This window comes from Bombus flavifrons, chromosome 3 (assembly GCF_040668555.2).
Source record: "Bombus flavifrons isolate JBK064 chromosome 3, iyBomFlav1_principal, whole genome shotgun sequence".
NCBI lineage: Eukaryota > Metazoa > Arthropoda > Insecta > Hymenoptera > Apidae > Bombus > Bombus flavifrons.
The window spans coordinates 700,145-720,788 of record NC_138444.1 but is presented as its reverse complement, the minus strand read 5'-3'; the positions used below and the strand labels follow the sequence as shown (position 1 = coordinate 720,788).

At 30.1% G+C, this 20,644-nt stretch overlaps 2 protein-coding genes and 1 long non-coding RNA gene across 11 annotated transcripts in view; 2 read left to right on the top strand and 1 right to left on the bottom strand.

Moving 5' to 3' along the window:
• The window catches only part of LOC138178151 (uncharacterized protein DDB_G0287625), an 18,519-nt gene extending 10,897 nt beyond the window's left edge, over positions 1 to 7,622 (top strand). Inside the window, exons 7-8 of one of the 2 annotated variants that reach the window (XM_069109672.1) lie at positions 1,245 to 1,363; positions 5,333 to 7,622. In XM_069109672.1, the coding sequence (XP_068965773.1) occupies positions 1,245 to 1,363; positions 5,333 to 5,338 (125 nt within the window). In that variant the 3' untranslated portion in view covers positions 5,339 to 7,622. Of the gene's footprint in view, positions 1 to 1,244; positions 2,969 to 5,332 lie in introns of those variants that run through there. The other variant, XM_069109671.1, reaches the window with a different exon arrangement.
• Positions 1 to 20,644, bottom strand: part of LOC138178177 (uncharacterized) — a 23,997-nt gene extending 3,353 nt beyond the window's left edge. Inside the window, exon 1 of the long non-coding RNA XR_011172618.1 lies at positions 20,324 to 20,644. This is a non-coding gene — a long non-coding RNA (uncharacterized LOC138178177). The remainder of the gene's footprint in view (positions 1 to 20,323) is intronic.
• The window catches only part of LOC138178157 (solute carrier family 35 member F3), a 77,435-nt gene continuing 67,339 nt past the window's right edge, over positions 10,549 to 20,644 (top strand). For 2 of the 8 annotated variants that reach the window (XM_069109690.1, XM_069109691.1), the window contains exons 1-2: positions 10,558 to 11,346; positions 13,044 to 13,195. In XM_069109690.1, coding sequence (XP_068965791.1) covers positions 13,057 to 13,195 — 139 coding nt within the window. In that variant the 5' untranslated portion in view covers positions 10,558 to 11,346; positions 13,044 to 13,056. Of the gene's footprint in view, positions 11,347 to 13,043; positions 13,196 to 20,644 lie in introns of all 8 variants that reach the window. The other 6 variants (XM_069109685.1, XM_069109686.1, XM_069109688.1 and 3 more) reach the window with 6 other exon arrangements.

Sequence of the window (20,644 nt, the reverse complement as noted above, 5' to 3'; positions counted from 1 at the left end):
ACCATTCTTTTAGTTCATCACAAACGGTAAGTTTTTCAAATTGGTATAAAACTGTGGGAGCTTACAAAGCAACGCAACTGATGCAACTGAGCAAGATACCTTAGTACTAAATAACAAATTACTGCTCAAATAATGAGAAAGATTGTCGGCGACAAAAAGCTGATTAATAGGCTATCGGTCGGTAAAGTGTTAAAACCAATCATTAAATTTCTTGATCCTATTTCGTTTTCCTCGTATACGTTAGAAAGTTTTTATGTACGTACATATTTACAAAATAGTAAAGTTTTAATTTTGGGTAAATGGTTTAAAAAAGATGTCTTGAACAAAATTTACTTGTTCCGTGATGTAGATTACGGAAATGATATATTTTGCTATGATATTATTTGAAATTTTTGAGTCAACTCTACAAAACATAAATAAAGCAACACATATTTGAATTTTTTAGAATCCAGAGGATTAGGAACCCGAAATAATTAAAATCGGTCACGTAATTTTCCAGATGTTGAAAATACAAATATATTTTTATTTATACTGATCACCTTCTAATGATACAAATACATTTTAGATAGATTCCAAAGGTACAGATGAACATTTTTGTCATTTTGTTATGTTAGTGAAGTAAATTAATTTTTTTAGTTTTGTACATACACACAAACTTTAATCAATTTCTTCAAAGTATTCAATATTTTGAACAATTTATAGATTGTATATGTTGATTTTGTTTTCAATATGTTCTATAATTATTATGAAAAAGCTTAGTATGTAGACTATTAAAAACTCATGCTGAATAAAGATACTACATAGGCATATTTTAAAAATTTAATAACTAAGAACATATTTTTAATCACGTTATTACTTTATTGGGTTTGATATGTTAATAAACAAGTTTCATATATGCAATTTATTTTTGTAACTATTAGTCCTATGATTATTGATATTGCATTTAGGAAAGGAAAACACCAAGGATAGACTTAACTACTTTAAAATTACATTTTTTGGAGAAATAGTTATTTTTTACATATTTCATCGTTTTATATTTATGCAAAATTTCATAAGAATTAACATGTCTAGATTGAAACATTCCTTGCATGAACATTTGTATAGTATATTTACATGGTTGATATATTTAGATACACTAATAGTATATTATAGTGGTGAGTAATAATATAAAAAGAAACAAATATATAAATTGTTTTCATTTTGTGTATTTTTTATATAAATATATATCTGTGTTTTTTTCGCAGATGAAAGTACTCTAGATTCAAAGGTGCCTGTGCGTTTTAGACTTGGTCTCAATAAACAAGTACAAGATACCAGGGAGTCAAAAGTTTCGCGAAAGACATCTAAAAGACAGGGTCGCAAGGTAAACCATAAAATTAATTTGGCCGTAACAAATACAGAACATATTTTATAGTGTAAAAATTATACCTTACAACATGTACATAATTCGCATATTCAACATCTTTTGGAAACATAATACTTACACATAATTTTGATATTGTAACATTTCAACTGCTTAAGTTTACAACGTGCTAGTATTTTTGAGTTTTTTGAAATTAATTGTATTGGATATTTTGAATATTATTGTTAACTATTTTCTTAAATAATTAGAAACATAAAAATTCTCGAATTAAATAAATGTATGTAGTTTAGATTTACAGTAACACGTTCATCCAGAAACTTTTTTGTCATAGCATGCATAAAACAATACAATTGAATTTAATTATGATAAATGATCTTTAATATTAGGAAATATTTTATCATTTTTAAACATACAAATATATATGTTAATGTTTAGCATTTAAATAGTTGATTCATTTTTTTAATAATATCATTTTCACGTTGTACGGCGCAAAGAATGATTAATAATTTTAAATATTTATTTCATATTGCAATTCTTGTATACATGAAAATATTAAACATATTTTACATTAAAAAAACTTGAAAGTACAAAATAAATATTAATTTTTCATCAAATGTAGTACATTTTATAATATAGTGAGATATATTTAAATGCATAATTAACAAGTTTATTTATAATTCATACTCTTTTACAATTATATCAACGTTCCTCTATTTTGTTATTACATACCTATAATCTTATTATAGCGATCGTGTTGTAACTAAATGAAAGAATATTATTTTTCCCCATTATAATCTCATGACGTAAAAATAATGTAATTAATATATTTGTATAAATGTTTATTATTTATATTTAAATAATTAATTTCATAATTACAACTACCTAAAAGTTTCCAATAGTTTCAAAAATAAAATTACTCTAAATAAATATTTCTATAAATTGAATATTTCTCCTAAATTTACAAAATGTAAATATTTATACATTAGTAGCAATTATGTGTATCATTAATTTTAAAACTGAATATTTTTAGGCTTAATGGATTAAATATGCTTTCAAACAAGTTTCAAAATGAATGTACAGTATCGTTGCTGCAATCAGTCCCCTTTTTATGTTTTTATGTTTCATTACATAATATTTCATAATTTATTATCAGTCTATTATTTATTAAGTATGATATCTTTTAAATAGAAGCATTAAAATAATTTAATGACACAACCAAATTTTGTAAATAATATGAAAAATTCATAAGTAATACTTAATTTTTAAATAATTATTCATATTTTTCTAATTTAAAATAATTGTATGATGCATTATGACATGTATGTCAAATATATTTTATATAGCCACATATTTTATATAGCCTAAAAAGCAGGCTATGATTATACTACAAATGTTTAAAATGTTCGAAATATTTGTTTGTATTATAAATATTTCATTTTATATTAAGATGTTTTTTTAGATCTATTATTTGTTTTCTTTTGTAAACAAAGAAACATTAGGTACAGCGCTACACATATTGGAAGCGCGGATATACTAAATGTAATGGATTCAAATGTGTATTAAAGATACATGTGTATATATGTAATTAAATAAATATCTGTTTTATTCCGCGTAGTTTTTGATACACGAGTACATATGTATTAACATATTCAGATTTTGTATTTCGTGTAATTATTAATGAATAATAAACACCTCGCCCCTGAATATTTAAGTGCATTTATACAGATAATTTGCGAAAAGAATGCATGTGTGATATTTTAGGTTGCAAGTAACAATAAAAAACAACATAATGTCGGTTTCGTCCTGTATAAATGATGAAGGCAAGCATAAATAAATACCTATTCAACAACTTCAAAATTTGCTAAAAAAAATTTAATGATATCAGCAACATCGATTGTATCAGAACGATACTTTTCAAGCATGCTGGAAATATTGTTACGATAAAAGGGAACCATCTGTTGTCAGAAAATGTTAATAGATTAGTTCCTTTTATACCAAAATAGACGACTATTTGACTAAACTTTGTTGGGCGAAATTATGTTCGTTTTTATTGCTATCTGCAACCTAGAATATCATATATTTGTTTTGCGAATTATTTGCGTAAATGTGCTTAAAAAGTGTATTTTGTTATATACATATTAATAATCATACGAAATACGATGGAACGTCTATTTTCGTCATTAATCCGTTTCTGAAAGAACAGACGAATATAAAGTTGACTTTCTTTTATAAGAATTAATGAAACAGGAAGTAATCTGTCCTCAGCCTCGAATCGGGCCAATAAATGATCTTAATTGTTAAACTTAATCGTTGTACGTACTCGTACGCTCTTTCACTGCCTTTCGGCATTTAATATTAGTTTAAGTTCTTTTGTTATCTTAATTATTTTAATTTAATTGCGTTTTATGACAATAAACTCAAATGGTTTGTTCATCACTTGCCTCCTGTTTTGATCATGTTCATTTCGTATCGTTCTTTTCATTCTTACTCTTGACGTATCGTTGGTAATCCAACACCCGATTCCGAAACAACCAATTCCGAACACCCTCCTTCCTTACAAATATTAGGACTTGAGAATTAAGAAGATGCTAGCCAGAGCTGAATGAGAAACAAGTAATTACTTGAAGAGCATAGCGCGTATTAGATTACCTTAAATAGGTTTAAGAATTGTAGGTCCAGGAAATATCTACATGCAAGGTCAAGAAAATATATTAAGAGATGTGTATTCAGAGGTGTATTCAGAGATATATTCTATAAAACAGACGGCACAGGTCTAGAGCGATCATGCAGTAAAAATTTTTTGGTAAGGAACATCGAATTTTTGAACGAATATCGAAGCATTTTCTTGCCGAAAAAATATGACGAATATTGGATTTTACGAATATAGGGACGGACAAATATGAAGGTTTCACATTCATAAAATATGAATATGTTAATACACGTATATTCGTATAATTTGATACACGAGTTTACTCACGTATTAAAAACTACATAAATCGAAGTACGAATATATTAATTACAATCTCTAGTATATACACAATACATATATATTATGTAGCATCGTAACCAGCTTCAAAAGTAGTTAAAGAATTACAGGTATCCCCCGTATAATAAGGTAGTTGGGTTACGAAAAGATGTTGCCATGTTCAAACTCATGTTATGCGAAACAAAAAAGTAATACAATAACTAGTACATAGTACAATTTATAGATTTGTAGTACAAAAAATAGGGGTAGGTTCCAAAAATTAACAGAAATATACAATTTTCTTTTCATAACTAAGAGAAATATATTTGTTAAAATAATCAATAATTAATTGAAAATATTACACATTAATATTATATAATCTTCATCACTGATAAACACCATTAAACAAAGGAGTTTTTTTTCTTGCAAAATTGTCTTCTGAACTTCGTTAATTTATGTATGATTTCTGTTTATGTTAGTCATAAAAAATATCATCGATTGTTTATTAGAAAAGCTTCAGGTTGCTAGTTTCCTATAGCAAATATCTTTCGAATGCAAAGGATTAATACTTTACGAACTAAAAATGAATTAAAAATTTCACTATTTAAAGATTCCATATGTAAATCTGAGATAAGACACATGTTTGCTCGAAAGAAAAATATCGAATGATGGTGCTTGCACTTACAAATTTCCATTACATTCTGTTCTATAAGGCAGTTGGATTTCCCAATTTCTCGAACCGCGTTAACCAAATTCGTGTAATATGAAAGACGGAGGATACCTGTATATAGCAGAAATCGGAAATAATTGCTAAAAGAAATTGTTAAGAAAAGTGGTAACAGATAAAGTTCAAAGTCATTTAACAAATATTAAATAAAATACGAAATTAATCTTTTTTAATAATATTTACTTATGATGAAGTTAGAAACAGTTCATGTTACAAATTTAATTGAATATTATTTCTATTGGAAGATGATAAACGTACATATTTTTTTTTTGTTTAGGAATAGAGTAAACGCGTGTTCTCCTGACATATTTATATGAAGAGTGCATAGCTGTTCATCTTACCTCCTATTCTATTATCATCATATGAAGATAAGATCTATTAAAAGTTTAATTGTATAAAAAATTGCACTCATGTAGAGGAGATATCTGTTTTATTTGACATGTGACCTAACATAAAGATGAAAAGATAACATTCTTCTAGAAGACAATATCAATATTTCAAAATACTTTATGTATGATTGTATCTAATTATTTATTGTTAAGCATTATAGTAGATAGTTGATTACATGTGATTATAAATCATTTGTTGTGTTAAAGTATTTGTAAATAATTTACATCAGTCACTCATTTAATAAATAAGCATCATTAATAATCCCAAAGTCACCTTTTGTAAACCTAAGTATATTATTATTTTAAAAATTCTATATAAAAGAATCAATCAATTGTAAATAAGAATATTGTTAATAAGCGTGTACAAGGTGAAAAATAAGTTGTATATCATGTAAATTGAGTTAATATTATTAAGGCACTGAATATATTATATAAAGTGACCTATAGCAACAGAAGAGTGATTTTATTAAAATATATTTTTTACACTACATAGTTCGAAAATAACAAACACGAATTTTTTAAGATAACTAAGAAATACAGTGTATTTTAAAATGGCTTTTCTTCACTTGTTATTTCATACTTGAATTATAAACATATAGTGTAAATGATTATCGTATTTAAGCAGGTAAAAAAGAGTGTATCTTTTTTTGCAAATATTTAGTGCTTATGTGTAAAATTATGCTACTTATAGTATTATGATTCAGTTACTACAATTATACAATTTCAGAACTAAAGTATTCAGTAAGTTGCATTATTCTACATTTTCACTACAGTCTCTATTGTATTAGTAAAAAAAGATCTATGTGATTCTTTTCTTGTATTTTACATGATATTAATTAAGACTCTGTTGAATAATTAGATCTTATTATTACAACTATATTTTTATGAATAGCATGTAAAATACATATTGAAAGTAAATTATTATCATGTGTTACCAATAAGCTGAGATAGTAGCCAATATACTTACAAATGTAAACTTAGATTATTTCAGATATTATATTGCATAAATAAGATAGCATACTTCATAGTATCTATGAAGGTGTAAGTGTTATTTTTAACTGAATAAAAAAATGATAACTACATTTATATGAACTTTTTTTGATAGAAATTTTGATATAAAAAATATTGCGATACCTCAGAATAAATTCAGAATACACGTAGGGATACATGGATACATATAGGGAACTTAGTTCTTTAAATCATCACATGTGTGCTATGATTTATATTTTGTTGGTCATATCATAATGATACAACTTTAAGTGTAGATTAAGAATGCAGCATAATGCTTTATTAGTCAGTCAAATTATGTTTCTTGTACTCTTCCACTTATATGCTTCTATATGCATATGTTTTAAATACCAACTCCAAGAGTTGAATAGTAGACATATTATTGTTATAAATATAAAATAACTCACAAAAGACTTGCAATTGTTGAATTTATCTATCGTACAAAATGTGATACACACCAAGACTTTTACAGTCTTATTAATAATAAGTAAATCACTTATTGTAGAATAACACAAGCAATTCTTCAAATTTATCTAAAAATCAATTATAAAATAAATATAACGCACGTTTTATTTATATAAAAATTGATTTTTAAGATATTTTATTTTACTTATATACCTTAATTTGTTTTCCTTAATTTTTACACATACTTTGGATACCTTCAACATAAGATAAATATCATATTAAATGTATATAATATCTGTGAAAATTCTTTTACGTATTTTATCTGTAAGTGTTATTCTATAATAAGACTGTAATTAATCTGTAAATTTAATTACTACTGTTACAATGTTTGGTTTATTTGTCTAATTTTTGTCATTATAGTAAATACAGATGGAACTGCATAAAATTTTCTTGAATAATTTATAAGCACGCATGGCGAAAATAAAAATCATTCGTGCATTCATTTGTGTTTGGTATTCTTTTACATTACTATATGTTTATAAAATTTTACTATTATGTATTTGAATGTATCACTGTGAATCTAATTTTTTCGTCCATCTGTAATTTGCTACATAAGTTATTCTTATTATTGCGTATGACTGTACTATTTGTATAATTATGTACTTGTACTTACATTTTTTTACAAAATAACGTATAGGTTTTAGATTGTTTAGACATAACAAAATACAAACTTCAAGTATTAATATGAAGCAAGTTCAGTGATATTTAATTCATATATTATTTAATATAAATCAAAACTCTTATTTCAGAAAAGTATAAAATAAAATATTTTTTACTTAATTGGTCTAATTTTATTTTCCATTACCTTAACATTTGAAAAGAAATAAAATACATATTTTATGAAATATATGGACGATTGTAATTTTTAATTAAATTAAAAGATCACAACCTACATAGAAAATCAAGAAAAATGAAATGTTTTAAGTTTTTTCTATGTAGTTTTCTCTTATTTTAGCGAAATTATAATTTTTGAAAATGGTATCACTTAATGTTTATTACATGAAGAATTTTATGTAAGAAACTTGTTTTATCATTTTTATAAAACAAATTTTGAAGAAACTTATCGTTTTTAAGTTACAACATATAATTTAACTAGAAATTTAAATAACAGAAAATTTTTAAGCTAAGTAGTCGCTGTTCATATTTCAACATTAATTAAAATGCATTGTGTATAAAATTAACTTGGTTAACTAAAACGAACTTTTTTCACTTTTGAATACAAAATGTTCTTTCCCCGCTCTATAGCAATTATTTTTTTGTATTAATTAAACCTTTTGCTACTTGTTATTTTTCTCTTGGAAAGAAATACTACAGAAATATGTAAGAAAGAAATATGTAGTATGTAAGTTAGTGCAAAGAAAAGGAATTTTACTGAGAAGTTGACAAATTATTATATTTCGATGTAAAAAATGACAATATTTTATAACATAATAAAAATAAATATTGTGAACAGTAAAATAGATGTAAAAAGTAATATAAATAACATTTTAGTGTATGTTATATAATACCAATTGTAATAGATGCACATTTAAAAATAATTTCGCGTAAAAAAATAATATTATGATATTTTCATGTTATTTGTATTTACTTATTGGTAAGTTGATTGTTTAACACAGTAAACGAAAAAAAAGAACATAAGAAACGTTAATTTCACTTGTCCTTATAAATGTTGTAAGCCTTATTTTATAAAAAGAAACAGTTTGCATTTTTACATAAATTGCTTTTATTTAACAGTTCTGTACAGAGTGCTAGGAAAGTAAGTGTAACGACCGTCACAGTAATTTTTCCATGTAAACGAACCTCTGTGAAGTATTATTTCTAGAAAAAATAAAAATAATCTAACAATGTACGTCCTTACTAAAAAAATCTTCATTGGAATATAAAATTTTGTTTTCTAAATTATCTCTTATTTCTTACTACTATACGTACTTACTACCTTTTGTTTCGCAGCAATTAATGATTCCGTTCACTCACCATTTTTTATAACATTTTTATTTATTTTATAACATTTCGTAATTTTTCAATTGAAATATCTTCTCAAGACTAGTGCTTTTTGGTATAGTGACGAGTAATTTGATGAATACATTAAAAAATACCTATATGAATTATGATTAAAAAAATTAATTTTACCTTTATACGACCTCTACGCATCAAGCTATAAAAAACTAATTATATAAAATTATTCTTTTCTTAAAAGTATATAATTTTTATCTAAAGAACTTCCCGGTATAATTAACAGTTTCAACAATATTTCAGATTTTAGCTGTTCTAAAATCGACTTTAAGAACGAAGAAATTAATTTTTTAGAAAGAATCGTGTCGGATCAAATTGGAAAAAGTCATATTTTGCATTTGATTGATTTACTTTTTGGTCCATGTTTATTGCATTTTATCTAAATAAATTTGATACTTTTAGTTAAGCATAAAACTGTCAGAACAACATAATAATGAACCGGTGAATATGAACAATTGCTTGTTTGCCTTCTTATTTTGATTATACGTTATATTAAAAATTTGTACTCTATGTCAGCCTATGTTATAATAAGTTAAATACGTTGAATACAACCAATAGTCGTCACGGAAAATATTTCAACATAATGTGCGTTTAAAGTGATACTTAAAATATAGACTAAGTAATAGTAGAGGTAACAATATAATTTGATAAAATAAATAATTCTGATTTTTGCGTCTTGAAAATGATTCCAAAATACATTCCATTCTTTTTTATGTAGTATGTTTGCCGTATTTCATATAGAGTATAATGAAAAAATATTTTATCAATAAATATTTTATGAAAATTTGTGAAAAATATTTTATGATTCAAGGGGTGAAAAGAATTCACAAAATGAATTTAAAGAAGTAATAAGAGAAATAGAAAGTGCAATAAGTTCTTCTTTAAAAACATTCAAGAGTCAAATACACGAATTTTATGACCATTTTTTGTTATTATGAGTGTAATAATTACTTTTGTATAAGCTTTTGTAATATCTGCAAAAAATAGTCGTTCTTTAGAATTGATTCCAAGAAATATTCAAGAGATATTTTCTATGGGTAATATGAGAAATGTATCATGTACGATGTCAAGGGTACGTATCATACCGATATACGATCTTATAAACCGTCAGTATAGTGAACACTTAGCAGTAAGTGCTAGTATTCATATGTTCCATATAGATACATACGAGTAATAGGGGGATTAAATAAAAATGTATCTACGATTGAAGAAAGATTAAAAATATTTAATTTTCGTGACAAAGATTTAGTTTAGTTTTAGTGAACAATATATTATTTAGCAAATGTATAGTAATATTCTATGCCTATGATTAATTCTGACAGTTATTTGTTGTACAAATGATATAAGTAAAGAAGTGCTGACATTAAATGATTAAAATTACATTGTGTGACTTGTATGTATGTACATATTTATTTACATTTTCCATTTTAATAATGTATATTCGAAATAGAAAAAAATCACTTTTTTAAGAAAGATCGAATCTAAATTATTTTAAAACTTTTATGTATGTAATAATGCTGAATAAAGAAAGGTAAAACTTAAAAGTATATCATTTATAAATCACTGTATAATTAACATGTACTAATGAGCACATAATTGATTAATGATGTTTTTACCTTTATTATATTACTTAATTGGTATATAAGATTGATCAATGCTTCTACAATAATACTTTCGATATCATAACTTTTTAAATTAATGCTGCTATGTTTATGCTTAGATGCAATGTATTAGACAACTTGTAAAAAGTGGTTTCAAATGCTTCCAGATTAGAAACATCAATTTTACTAGAAATTACTTTTTCCAGCAAATTTAAATTTAATGAAATATAAACACACAATAATTCAGTACACTGAATGGTCTCTTAAACCCCAATGAAATACATAGATAGAAAGTGAACGAAGCGCAGACGCAACTAGGGTGTTCCAAACGGGTGGTAGTACAAAGTTTACTAGTAATCAATGGCGTGACATAGCATAGCACACTTAAAACTACTTGAAGATCATTTGTATAGGTTGTATTGAATTTATATAAAAAGTAACGTCGATGTGGATATTATATTAATGTTGTGTTTCTTCATAACCAAGTAATTGAGTAATTCAAGTTACTTCTTAATAAATAATAAGAATTATATATTTTATTCAGTCTAAAAAATAACAAGCTACACTGAATGACAGTGGAATACAAATTCTCTGCTAGCTACTGCATTATTAGATTCCGTTAATAGGGCAGCCATAAAACATTTTAATCTAAAGAACTGATGGAGCAACAAAGAGTGAAACGATCGTGTGATGTAATTACAATAAAACTAAAATGACAGTGCTTGTGATATGTAATAGCCAGTTAAATGCATCGTGAACGATGGATACATCAAATTTAAGACATGTTATGATCTCCGATGAAAAATGTAAAGAAGGTATGTCAATTTCTGTGATTTGAAAAAATTCGTATATAAAACATCATACACGTTTCTATACAATTTTACTAACTTGTATGAATCGCAAGTTTTTATGCTTTTTAAAAGATGAAAATATTTAACGTAGAACATAAAAGTTAAAAAATATTACTTACATATTTTATCAAAGTAATTGGGAAAAGTATAGAAGGTAAAATAATTTGTTCATCTTTTGTTAAACATAGAAAATTTAAAGAATTATTTATACATTATTTATGTAGATATCATTTTAATTCATAAGTCGCAAAAATTACATAAATTCTCATTATTGTTATGTCTAATAATTAATCAGTGTTTTTCCCTAAAAATGAAGAAATTAGACAAAAGACATAGATTTATAAAATAAATATTTCGTAAATGTTAAATTTATTAGTTCACTGAAAGAAATTTGTTAGATTTCTAGATCTAATATAATATAATCTATAAAAAGATCTAATATATTCCAATGTAAGTAGTATATCATATGAAATATGTGAGTATTATCTCTCATAAGTTAAGTTTTATTCGTTGTCAATAGCTATTTGATATAAATTCTGGTAATAATTAATTTTAATAAGTATATATATGTATACCAATTAATATATGTATGTATGTGTATATCGTAAAATTTAAATCATTTTTATTTTCTTTTGGATATTGTACTTGTTAATGAAATATTTTGCACATGTTTATAATGTTCATGCGTTTTAACAAGTTTTATATCTTTATGAAATCAAAATGTTAGTATTTTTCTTAATATATGTATTCTGCAGTAAATTGTTTATAAGCATCAGTGTATGGATGCTAAAAAGAAAAGTAACGTAGATTATTATTTTTTAGATTAAATTTGGTTATGATAGCTTAAAATATCAATTATTAACTTAGAATAAATTAATAAGTGTCATTTTTAAACAATACTTTCATTGTTTTGTGTTTCTAGATATGTTACATTTTCATTAATAAAGATTTTTTACACCTATATTATTTTTATTTCTAATTCCCTCAAAATATTAAATATATCATTATAAATAATTTACTATCAAAAACTAAGTGTACACTTATTTATAATTTTCTAGTAATTGTATATGTAAAGGTTTATAAATTTAAGTATTATCATTATGATGAAGTTTAATTAAATGTGATTATTAATAATAAAATTCTAAAATTTTGTGAATAATAGAGTAGTTATTTTAAATAGATACAGAAGTAGAAACAGACTCCTGTTTAAAGTTCCTTTGTTATTAGTTAATTTTGTATACTACTTTGTATCTTTCAAGTACAGACGTTAGTAAATAAATTTAGGTAGTTTCACTATATATAACTATAGAAAAAAATGACCTCACCAGTCTATGTTGGAAAAACAATATATTACCTATGTTGGAGAATATTGATATTTTAATATATAAGAGATATTTTAGTATATAGCATAATAAGTATGCTAATCTAAGATATTAAATTTCAAAGTTTAGTAAAATAGATTTTGGAATTACAAAGGCTTTGTACTAATGTTTATATTACAGTACTGTGTGTACTAGCATTTATACTATAATACTCTTTTACAACAGCAGACTTCATTAACATTTTTATATGTATATCACAAGTATTTCATATGAGTTAATATAAAATAATATTATACTTTTATATAAATGTGATGACAACAAATGTTACATGTTTCAAAGAACAAACTTAAACATGGGTAGCAGAGGAGTCGGGGATATTCCTACAATATTTCATCCCCAGCAGACTCATACCTCAAGTATTATTCTTGGTGATAATCAGCAGAACCATGGCTCTCAAAACACTGCTGGACAAATTACTCATGACAATTCTGGTAAGTCCATATTAATTGTCTATTCAATGTACTACATATATTATATTTATACCATATTTTATGATATTCAATAGAAACACATATATTAACTCATAAAGTTTGTATTATATTATAATTTAATTTGTTAATGGTAATTTGTGTAATATCATAAGGTTAAAAAGTCAAAGAAATTTCTCTGTTATCGTCGCTAGGTTTAGGTCTGATGAAGAAAAACGGTAGTAGCTTTGTATTGTGCTTTACTCTGTTATTTATATTTTATCCAATGATTAAAATCTTTTAACTCCTTGGTGATTGTGTCAATGTTTGTTTTAGGTTGCATTCCTCTTAATACTACTTTATAACTTTTATTTTTCTTTAACTGTAATGTATAAAAATATGCATTCTTCTCTTTCAAGATTAGAACAATTTTACTGTAAATTTCAGTGATATTAGCTTGGACTCTGACATAATTATTTTTTAGTTGTTTAAAATTTTAAAGTGAAGTTTTTATGTAAATATACTGATGGACATTTTGATTGAAGTTTAGTTCTTTCCAATGTAGCATTTTTTTAAAGATTCGTTTGTCAATCTGACAAAGAAAGAATCTTAATCTTTTTGTAACTGCTATACTCTTTTGAAGAACTTTTGTAATTATTATTTGGAATAGGGGTGACCTCATCGATTTCAATGGCTTTGAATTACAATAAAGCAAAATTGAGTCAATAATCAAAGCTTTTGTATAAATTATTATTTGTTATCATCAGCCTCATTCAAGCCGTTAAATTGATAAGATGTGTTCAGTTTCCTGTGTATTAGTATATTCGTTATTTTCAGTAAATACAAGATCGAGTATATCTGTTATTCGATAAATTTAAATTCCGAATGGCTAAAGCAAAGGATATTGATATATGATATAATTAAAGATCACTAAAATTGGTCAAAATTACACTATTAGCAAAGATCAAGGCAGTAATAACACAACACTATAACAATTTAATGGAAAGCGTCAAATAGCGATCGAAAACATGCGACAACTAAGAAACGTAAAACGTAAGAAAAAATCTGCCAATCTAATAAGCTGTCAGTGGACATTCAAGATACAGATAGCGGAAAATAATTAACAAATATATCTGTTTAAAATCCATACTTCCTTTATTTTAAAAAGCTAACATCAAATCACGTTCTCTACACGAGACGATTTTATTGCTCGATTTTATACTATCGTGTCGACTTTTACCAAACAAAGTTACCTATACTAACATTTTCTGCGACTCCTAATTTCGCATCGGGCTCGTTCTCATGTGTCTATATCTGAAGAAAATCGTTACAACACAATGGCTTCTCGGATTTCGCATCGGGTTCGTCCACAAAAACTAAACCCCTTCTGCGACTACCTGTTTTTGCATCAGGTTTGTTTGTATTCTATAACTTCCTGAAGTCGTATCAAGTTCTTTGCCGCTTACAATAATCTTAGTGGCTCCCTAACTTCTCGTTAGGTTCATCCGTGTACCAGCTAACAGTTAACACATTTACAACCGTATTTCATAAAATACTCTTGCCGACCTCTCGCGCTTCTTGCAGCATCAGCTTGTCCGAGCACTATGGTATTATAGTGATTGTTGAGTTGAACACGTGGAATTTGGATCGATCGTTTCAGAATGTTTTAATGCGGAAATAAAATATTTATGTAAATAAATAAATAATATACGAACAAAATTTAACTAATCAAAAACAACTAAAAATGTCTCTCGGTACAATGGCTTCTAATTTCACTTTTATGCCTTTTTTACTTTTACAGCTTTCATTATATTGCGTTTTTCTAATTTGCGTCTATATATGTATACTAGATATATACTACAGACTTATGTTATTCTTGTGCGATATTGCCAGTCCTTTTAATTACTTTTTCCTTAATAGTAGTGATACTAATAATGTATATGGCAATGGATTCGTAATTTACGGAGAAAGAAAACAAGTAAAGTAACTTGAACGTTTATGAGAATTATATTTAAATAAATAGTACATTGTAAAATGTTCTATTCCATGTCTTAAAAATGTCGCAGCTTGTCGTCGAATGTTTCTTTGTTTTTTCGTGTTTCTGTTACCGACAACAAGAATCGCCGTTTGTTGCCTGTTTCCATTCGAAACGGTAAAGATTAAAGAAAAATGGGAAATATGCGGCACCACGAAGCAAGAGAAACAAATACATATTCCTTTAGTGTATACGTGTTGCTAGTCTGAAACCGAATAAAACCCAAATATTCCTGAGATTAGGTGTCTCAGTGTGAATAAAAAGTTTCTGTAAAGCACTGTTTGATTGTTGGAAATATTTTGCAACATGTAACAACAAGAAGCAACAAAAAGTTAAAATAATATTTACATAGTTGAATTCTCCATACCAAAAAGCACAACTATTATATTTATTCTTCCTTTCTATACTTTATTATAATTGTCGATAAAGTAATATGTAGAGGTTTATGTGTAGAGGGCGGTTGGTCGGTGAGGTTTAATGGACGAGATTGCTCGTTGTTGAAACCGTCGAATATATTTAAAATGATAAATTAGTATACAGATAATGCTCGCAAAGACGCTCGTACTAACCGATTCGCTAAGACAGTGTATGTTGAGAAAAGTTAGGTTGGTATGATCGCTAGTTACTACAAGCTAAATTGGTACGACTTCTAACGACGCTCTTTTGTCTTAGAAGTCGACCACGTGTTAATTGATCAAGTGTATTCTGTGTTTTAAGACGTGTTGTACGAGGCGGAGAAATATATTGGAGAAAATCGAATCTGTCTGAATCGATTAATTATCAACCCCAAACCCACATCAAATAACAGGTTATGGGCCCAGGGCGGTAAATTGCGGTAATAAAGAATATTATTTTTGAGTTTTTTGTGATTTTCTGAGATTACCCAAGAAGAGACCACGCCATGCTCGATTAGGAGGGAATAGGTGATGTGGACAGGGATATGAAGCCAATCCTTAGAAAGGGGAATTACGAATATTGGAAGACAATGACGGAAGCCTCGTTAATTTTCCTGGGCTGCTGGGATGCGATAGTGCCAGGATTTACGGCAGCGGAAATGTTAAATCCAGAATGCATGAGAATGGACAACAAGGCACGTGCGTACATTTTCAGGCATATTTGCCCCGAGTATCTCGGAGAAATTAGAACCTTGAAAACAGCGAAGGAATGCTGGAAGACATTAGAGGACGTCCATGGGAGATCCACGTCGATGGACATTGTTTTATATATACGGGAACTAGGAACTATGGAAAAGGGGGGAAAACCCCCAACATGGACATCTCCACGTACTGCGGGAGGATCAACGACCTATGCGATAAGTTGAACAGCGTATGAATAAAAATTGAGGACCATGTGATGGCATGTTTCCTTTTGGCCGGCCTCGTGGCGGATCCAAATTATGCGACGTATCTTAGAACAACGAGGATCGATAAGGGTCTAACCGCGAGGGTCGTGAAATCAGATCTCCTACTCGAAGAGAGAAGGATCGAAGCGACCATGGACTCATCCGAGAAGAACAGCGCAATGGCGGCCTGGAAACAATGGAGGCCCAAGCCTCAACAAAGCAAAGATGGCGCAAAGCCAAAGCACAAAGACCTAAAGGATAAGAAGTGCTACAAATGTGGAAGACGAGGCCATATGTCGTACCACTGTCAAGAAGGAAAGGAAGATAAGGAGGAGCAAAGCCAAGGAGACAAAAAGGAGAGAGAATCAGAAGATAAATCGAAGTCCAAGGGACTTATCTCCACGCTAGCTCTATCATCCATCAGCCACATGGAAAGAGACAGGATCAGCTACCTTGACTCGGGAGCCTCAAACCACATGACTCCGGACAGGCATCGGTTCGTGGACTTCGTGCCTGCAACTGGACAGATCAGGATTGGTAACGGATACCTGGAGGTCAAGGGAAAAGGTACGATCGTCGTAAAAATGACTAAGGCCTGTGGCGGGTGGAACCTATCCTTGTCGAACGCCCTGTGGGTGCCTGAATTAGACGTAAATCTAATCTCAGTCAGGCAATTGGCAGTGAAGGGTGTCACCACAGTGTGTACGAGAGGTGAGGCCATCGGTACACATGATGATGGGGATGTAGTATTTAATTCGAAGGTAGGAGACAATGTGTACTACCTAGAGACAATACCATCGGAAGGGCATGTAGCAAACGTTTCCATGGAGAACGATCAAGAAAGACCTGGGAAAGAGGACGAAGACATTGAGGTTATCGAAGCGAAGGCTTACAAAAGCATCGTACCATGGCATGAGAGGTTAGGCCACCTGCATGGTAATGCGATGAGGAAGATCCCCATGAGCAGTGTGAAAGAAGACTCGAGGAAACATGAGGAGCCATGCGGAGTCTGCGTGAAGGGGAAGATGACCAAAGTACCATTTCTGAGGACAGCTCACCACATAGACCTAATCCCTTAGAGATCGTTCACAGTGATATTAGTGGCAGAACTCAATGCAAGTCACTGGGTGGAGGTAATTATTTCGTGACCTTCATTGATGATTTTTCTCGTTTCATGTAGGTTAGGATCATCAGCAGGAAGAATGAAGTACTTAAGTGCTTCAAAGAATACCAGGCGGAAGTGGAGGCTTTACACCAGTCCAAAATAAGTGCTCTCCAGACTGACAACGGGGATGAGTACACGGGGGAAAACTTCGAAGGCTATCTGAAGGAGAAAGGCATCTTACACAGGAAGACCGTTCCTAGGAACCTTGAGCAAAATGGAGTTTCTGAACGAGCAAACAGAACCCTGGTGGAAATGTCTAGATGTTTACTCATCCAATCAGGGCTCCCTGACTATCTGTGGGGGGAAGCTGTGAACGCGGCATGTCACATAAGGAACCTATGCCCATCCGCTGCTGTTGGAGACAAGATCCCACTGGAATTATGGAAAGGTAAGGGATGTGACATCCAAGGGGAGATCAGCAGACTGAGAATGTTCGGATGCAGAGTCTGGTACCTGAGAAGTCCAAGCGGAGGAAAGTTCGAGAGCAGGGCAGATGAAGGGATATTTGTAGGATACGACAGACAGGTTAAAAGCTATAGAATTTACCTGCCGAAGACCAAGAAGGTGATAATATCCTGTCATGTCAGGTTCGAGGAGAACGCGTTTCCATACAAGAGTGTTAAGGTGGAAACAAGCAATATAAAAAAGAGATCCTCAGAATGGATATGGGACGTAGAAGACTTCGAACTTGGAAGGGGAGTTGGCCAGACTGACATTGAAACACAAAGCAATGGAGAGAACGATGAAGGGGAGACCCACTACTTCATGGATAATTTAGTGAGTGAGAATAATCAGGAGGAGGCTGTGAGTGTACCGGTTGTGCCCAGGAGGTCGGCAAGACTTCACAAACCAAAGACATGTGATAGTTGTGCTCATACTGCGACCGTTTGTAAGGCTCAAAGCATGTGTGTACCTGTGAATGTGTACGAAGCCCTGAGGGGGCCAGATGTTCAAAGGTGGACTGATGCAATAATGAAGGAGTTAGACAACTTAAAAAGTAAAGATGTGTGGGACATTGTGCAAAGGCCTTCAAATAGAAACGTTATAGACTGTAAGTGGGTGCTTGTGATAAGGAGAGACCCTGATAGGTATAAGGCCAGACTTGTAGCTTGGGGATTCTGGTAGAGACCTGGAGTAGATTACTCGGAAACCTTTAGTCCAATAGTAAAACGCAGAACTCTAAGAATTCTGCTTGCTCTGTGTGCGGAGAATGAGTGGGTTTACGAGCATATCGATGTGGAATGTGCGTATCTCAACAGTCCTCTGGATGAGGATATATACATGGAGCAACCAGAATTTATTAGAGTTCCAGGAAAGGACAGGACTCAATTTGTGTGCAAACTTAAAAAGAGCCTGTATGGACTGAAGCAAGCTGGGAGAATGTGGTTCAGGTACATAAATAGTATCTTGAAGGGTATGAGTCTGAACCCATGTATGAGTGATCCGTGTGTGTATGTAAATGCGTCCAAAGATCTGATTGTAGCTGTGTATGTGGATGACATTCTTGTATTTGGAACGAAGGATTGGGTTGAAGTGTTTAAGACTAGAATTAAGGACAAATTAGACGTTAGAATGCTAGGTACAGACACTCAATTTTTATATCCATCCACCTGAGTAAGCCAAACAGTACCACTGTTGTATTTGATCAATCCGTACAGATAGGTCAAATGCTGGATCTGTTTGACATTACTCATGAGGTTGGAGTGTCGACACCGCTGGCCAAGGAATGTGAAGCCGGTTTTGACATCGAGTGTGATGAGCCCTTCGATAATAAATTGTACGAACAAGCTGTGGGACATATAGTATGCCGCAACAGTAAGTCGCCCTGATGTCGCGTGTGCAATAAGAAAATTGAGCCAAAGATGTGCAAACCCAACTGTATCCGATTGGAAAGCAGTGAGGCGGATATTCAAGTATCTGTTGAAAACCAAAGACTTAAGGCTAGTATACCAAAGGATAGGACAACCCTTGAAGGTGTTCTGCGATTCGGATTTTGCGGGCTGCACGGTAGATAGGAAATCGAGGAGTGGGTATGTCTTCATACTCGTTGGTGGTGCAATATCCTGGTTGTCTAAATAACAACCAATCATAGCTCAATCGACGTGCGAAGCGGAGTTCGTGGCGATGCAGGAGGCAGCAAGGGAAACTGTATGGATTTCCTTATTTTTAAGGGAGTTGGGTCAATTATCATATTGCCCTCGCCCTTGCAAAATTTTCTGTGATAATATTGGGGTTATTTCATGGTCAAAGGATGAAGTAGTTGCCGAAAGCTCCAAACATGTCCAGGTGCGTTACTTTTATGTTAAGAACTGCGTGTTGAAGGGGATATTAGATTATACATATATACCTAGCCCTGAGAATGTCGCTGACATTCTCACCAAAGGTTTAATTAGAGTTAAGACTCAGTATTTCACCAAAGCTATGGTGGTATGATCGCTAGTTACTACAAGCTAAGTTGGTACGACTTCTAACGACGCTCTTTTGTCTTAGAAGTCGACCACGTGTTAATTGGCCAAGTGTATTCTGTGTGTTAAGACGTGTTGTACGAGGCGGAGAAATATATTGGAGAAAATCGAATCTGTCTGAATCGATTAATTATCAACCCCAAACCCACATTAAATAACAGTGTATAAGTAGTAAAATAGGATCGCTAATGACTCGTTAATTAGATCGCTGATAATTCGTCGATAACTGGTTAATAACTGATCGACAACTGACTATAATTCATTCCTTGCGATCGCGTCCGTTTATTTATACTGGTCGAGGGAGAACCGGAAGATTCGAATTCGTCTACGTTTGACGGTTGTATGTAGCAGTGACATTCTTTTGCCCGGAGTTTGTTTGTTCTTATATTACTTGTAACCTAACGGTCTTGATACTCCGAGGCAAAACAACAACAGGATTTGAATTGTTCTCTAAATCATGTGCCGC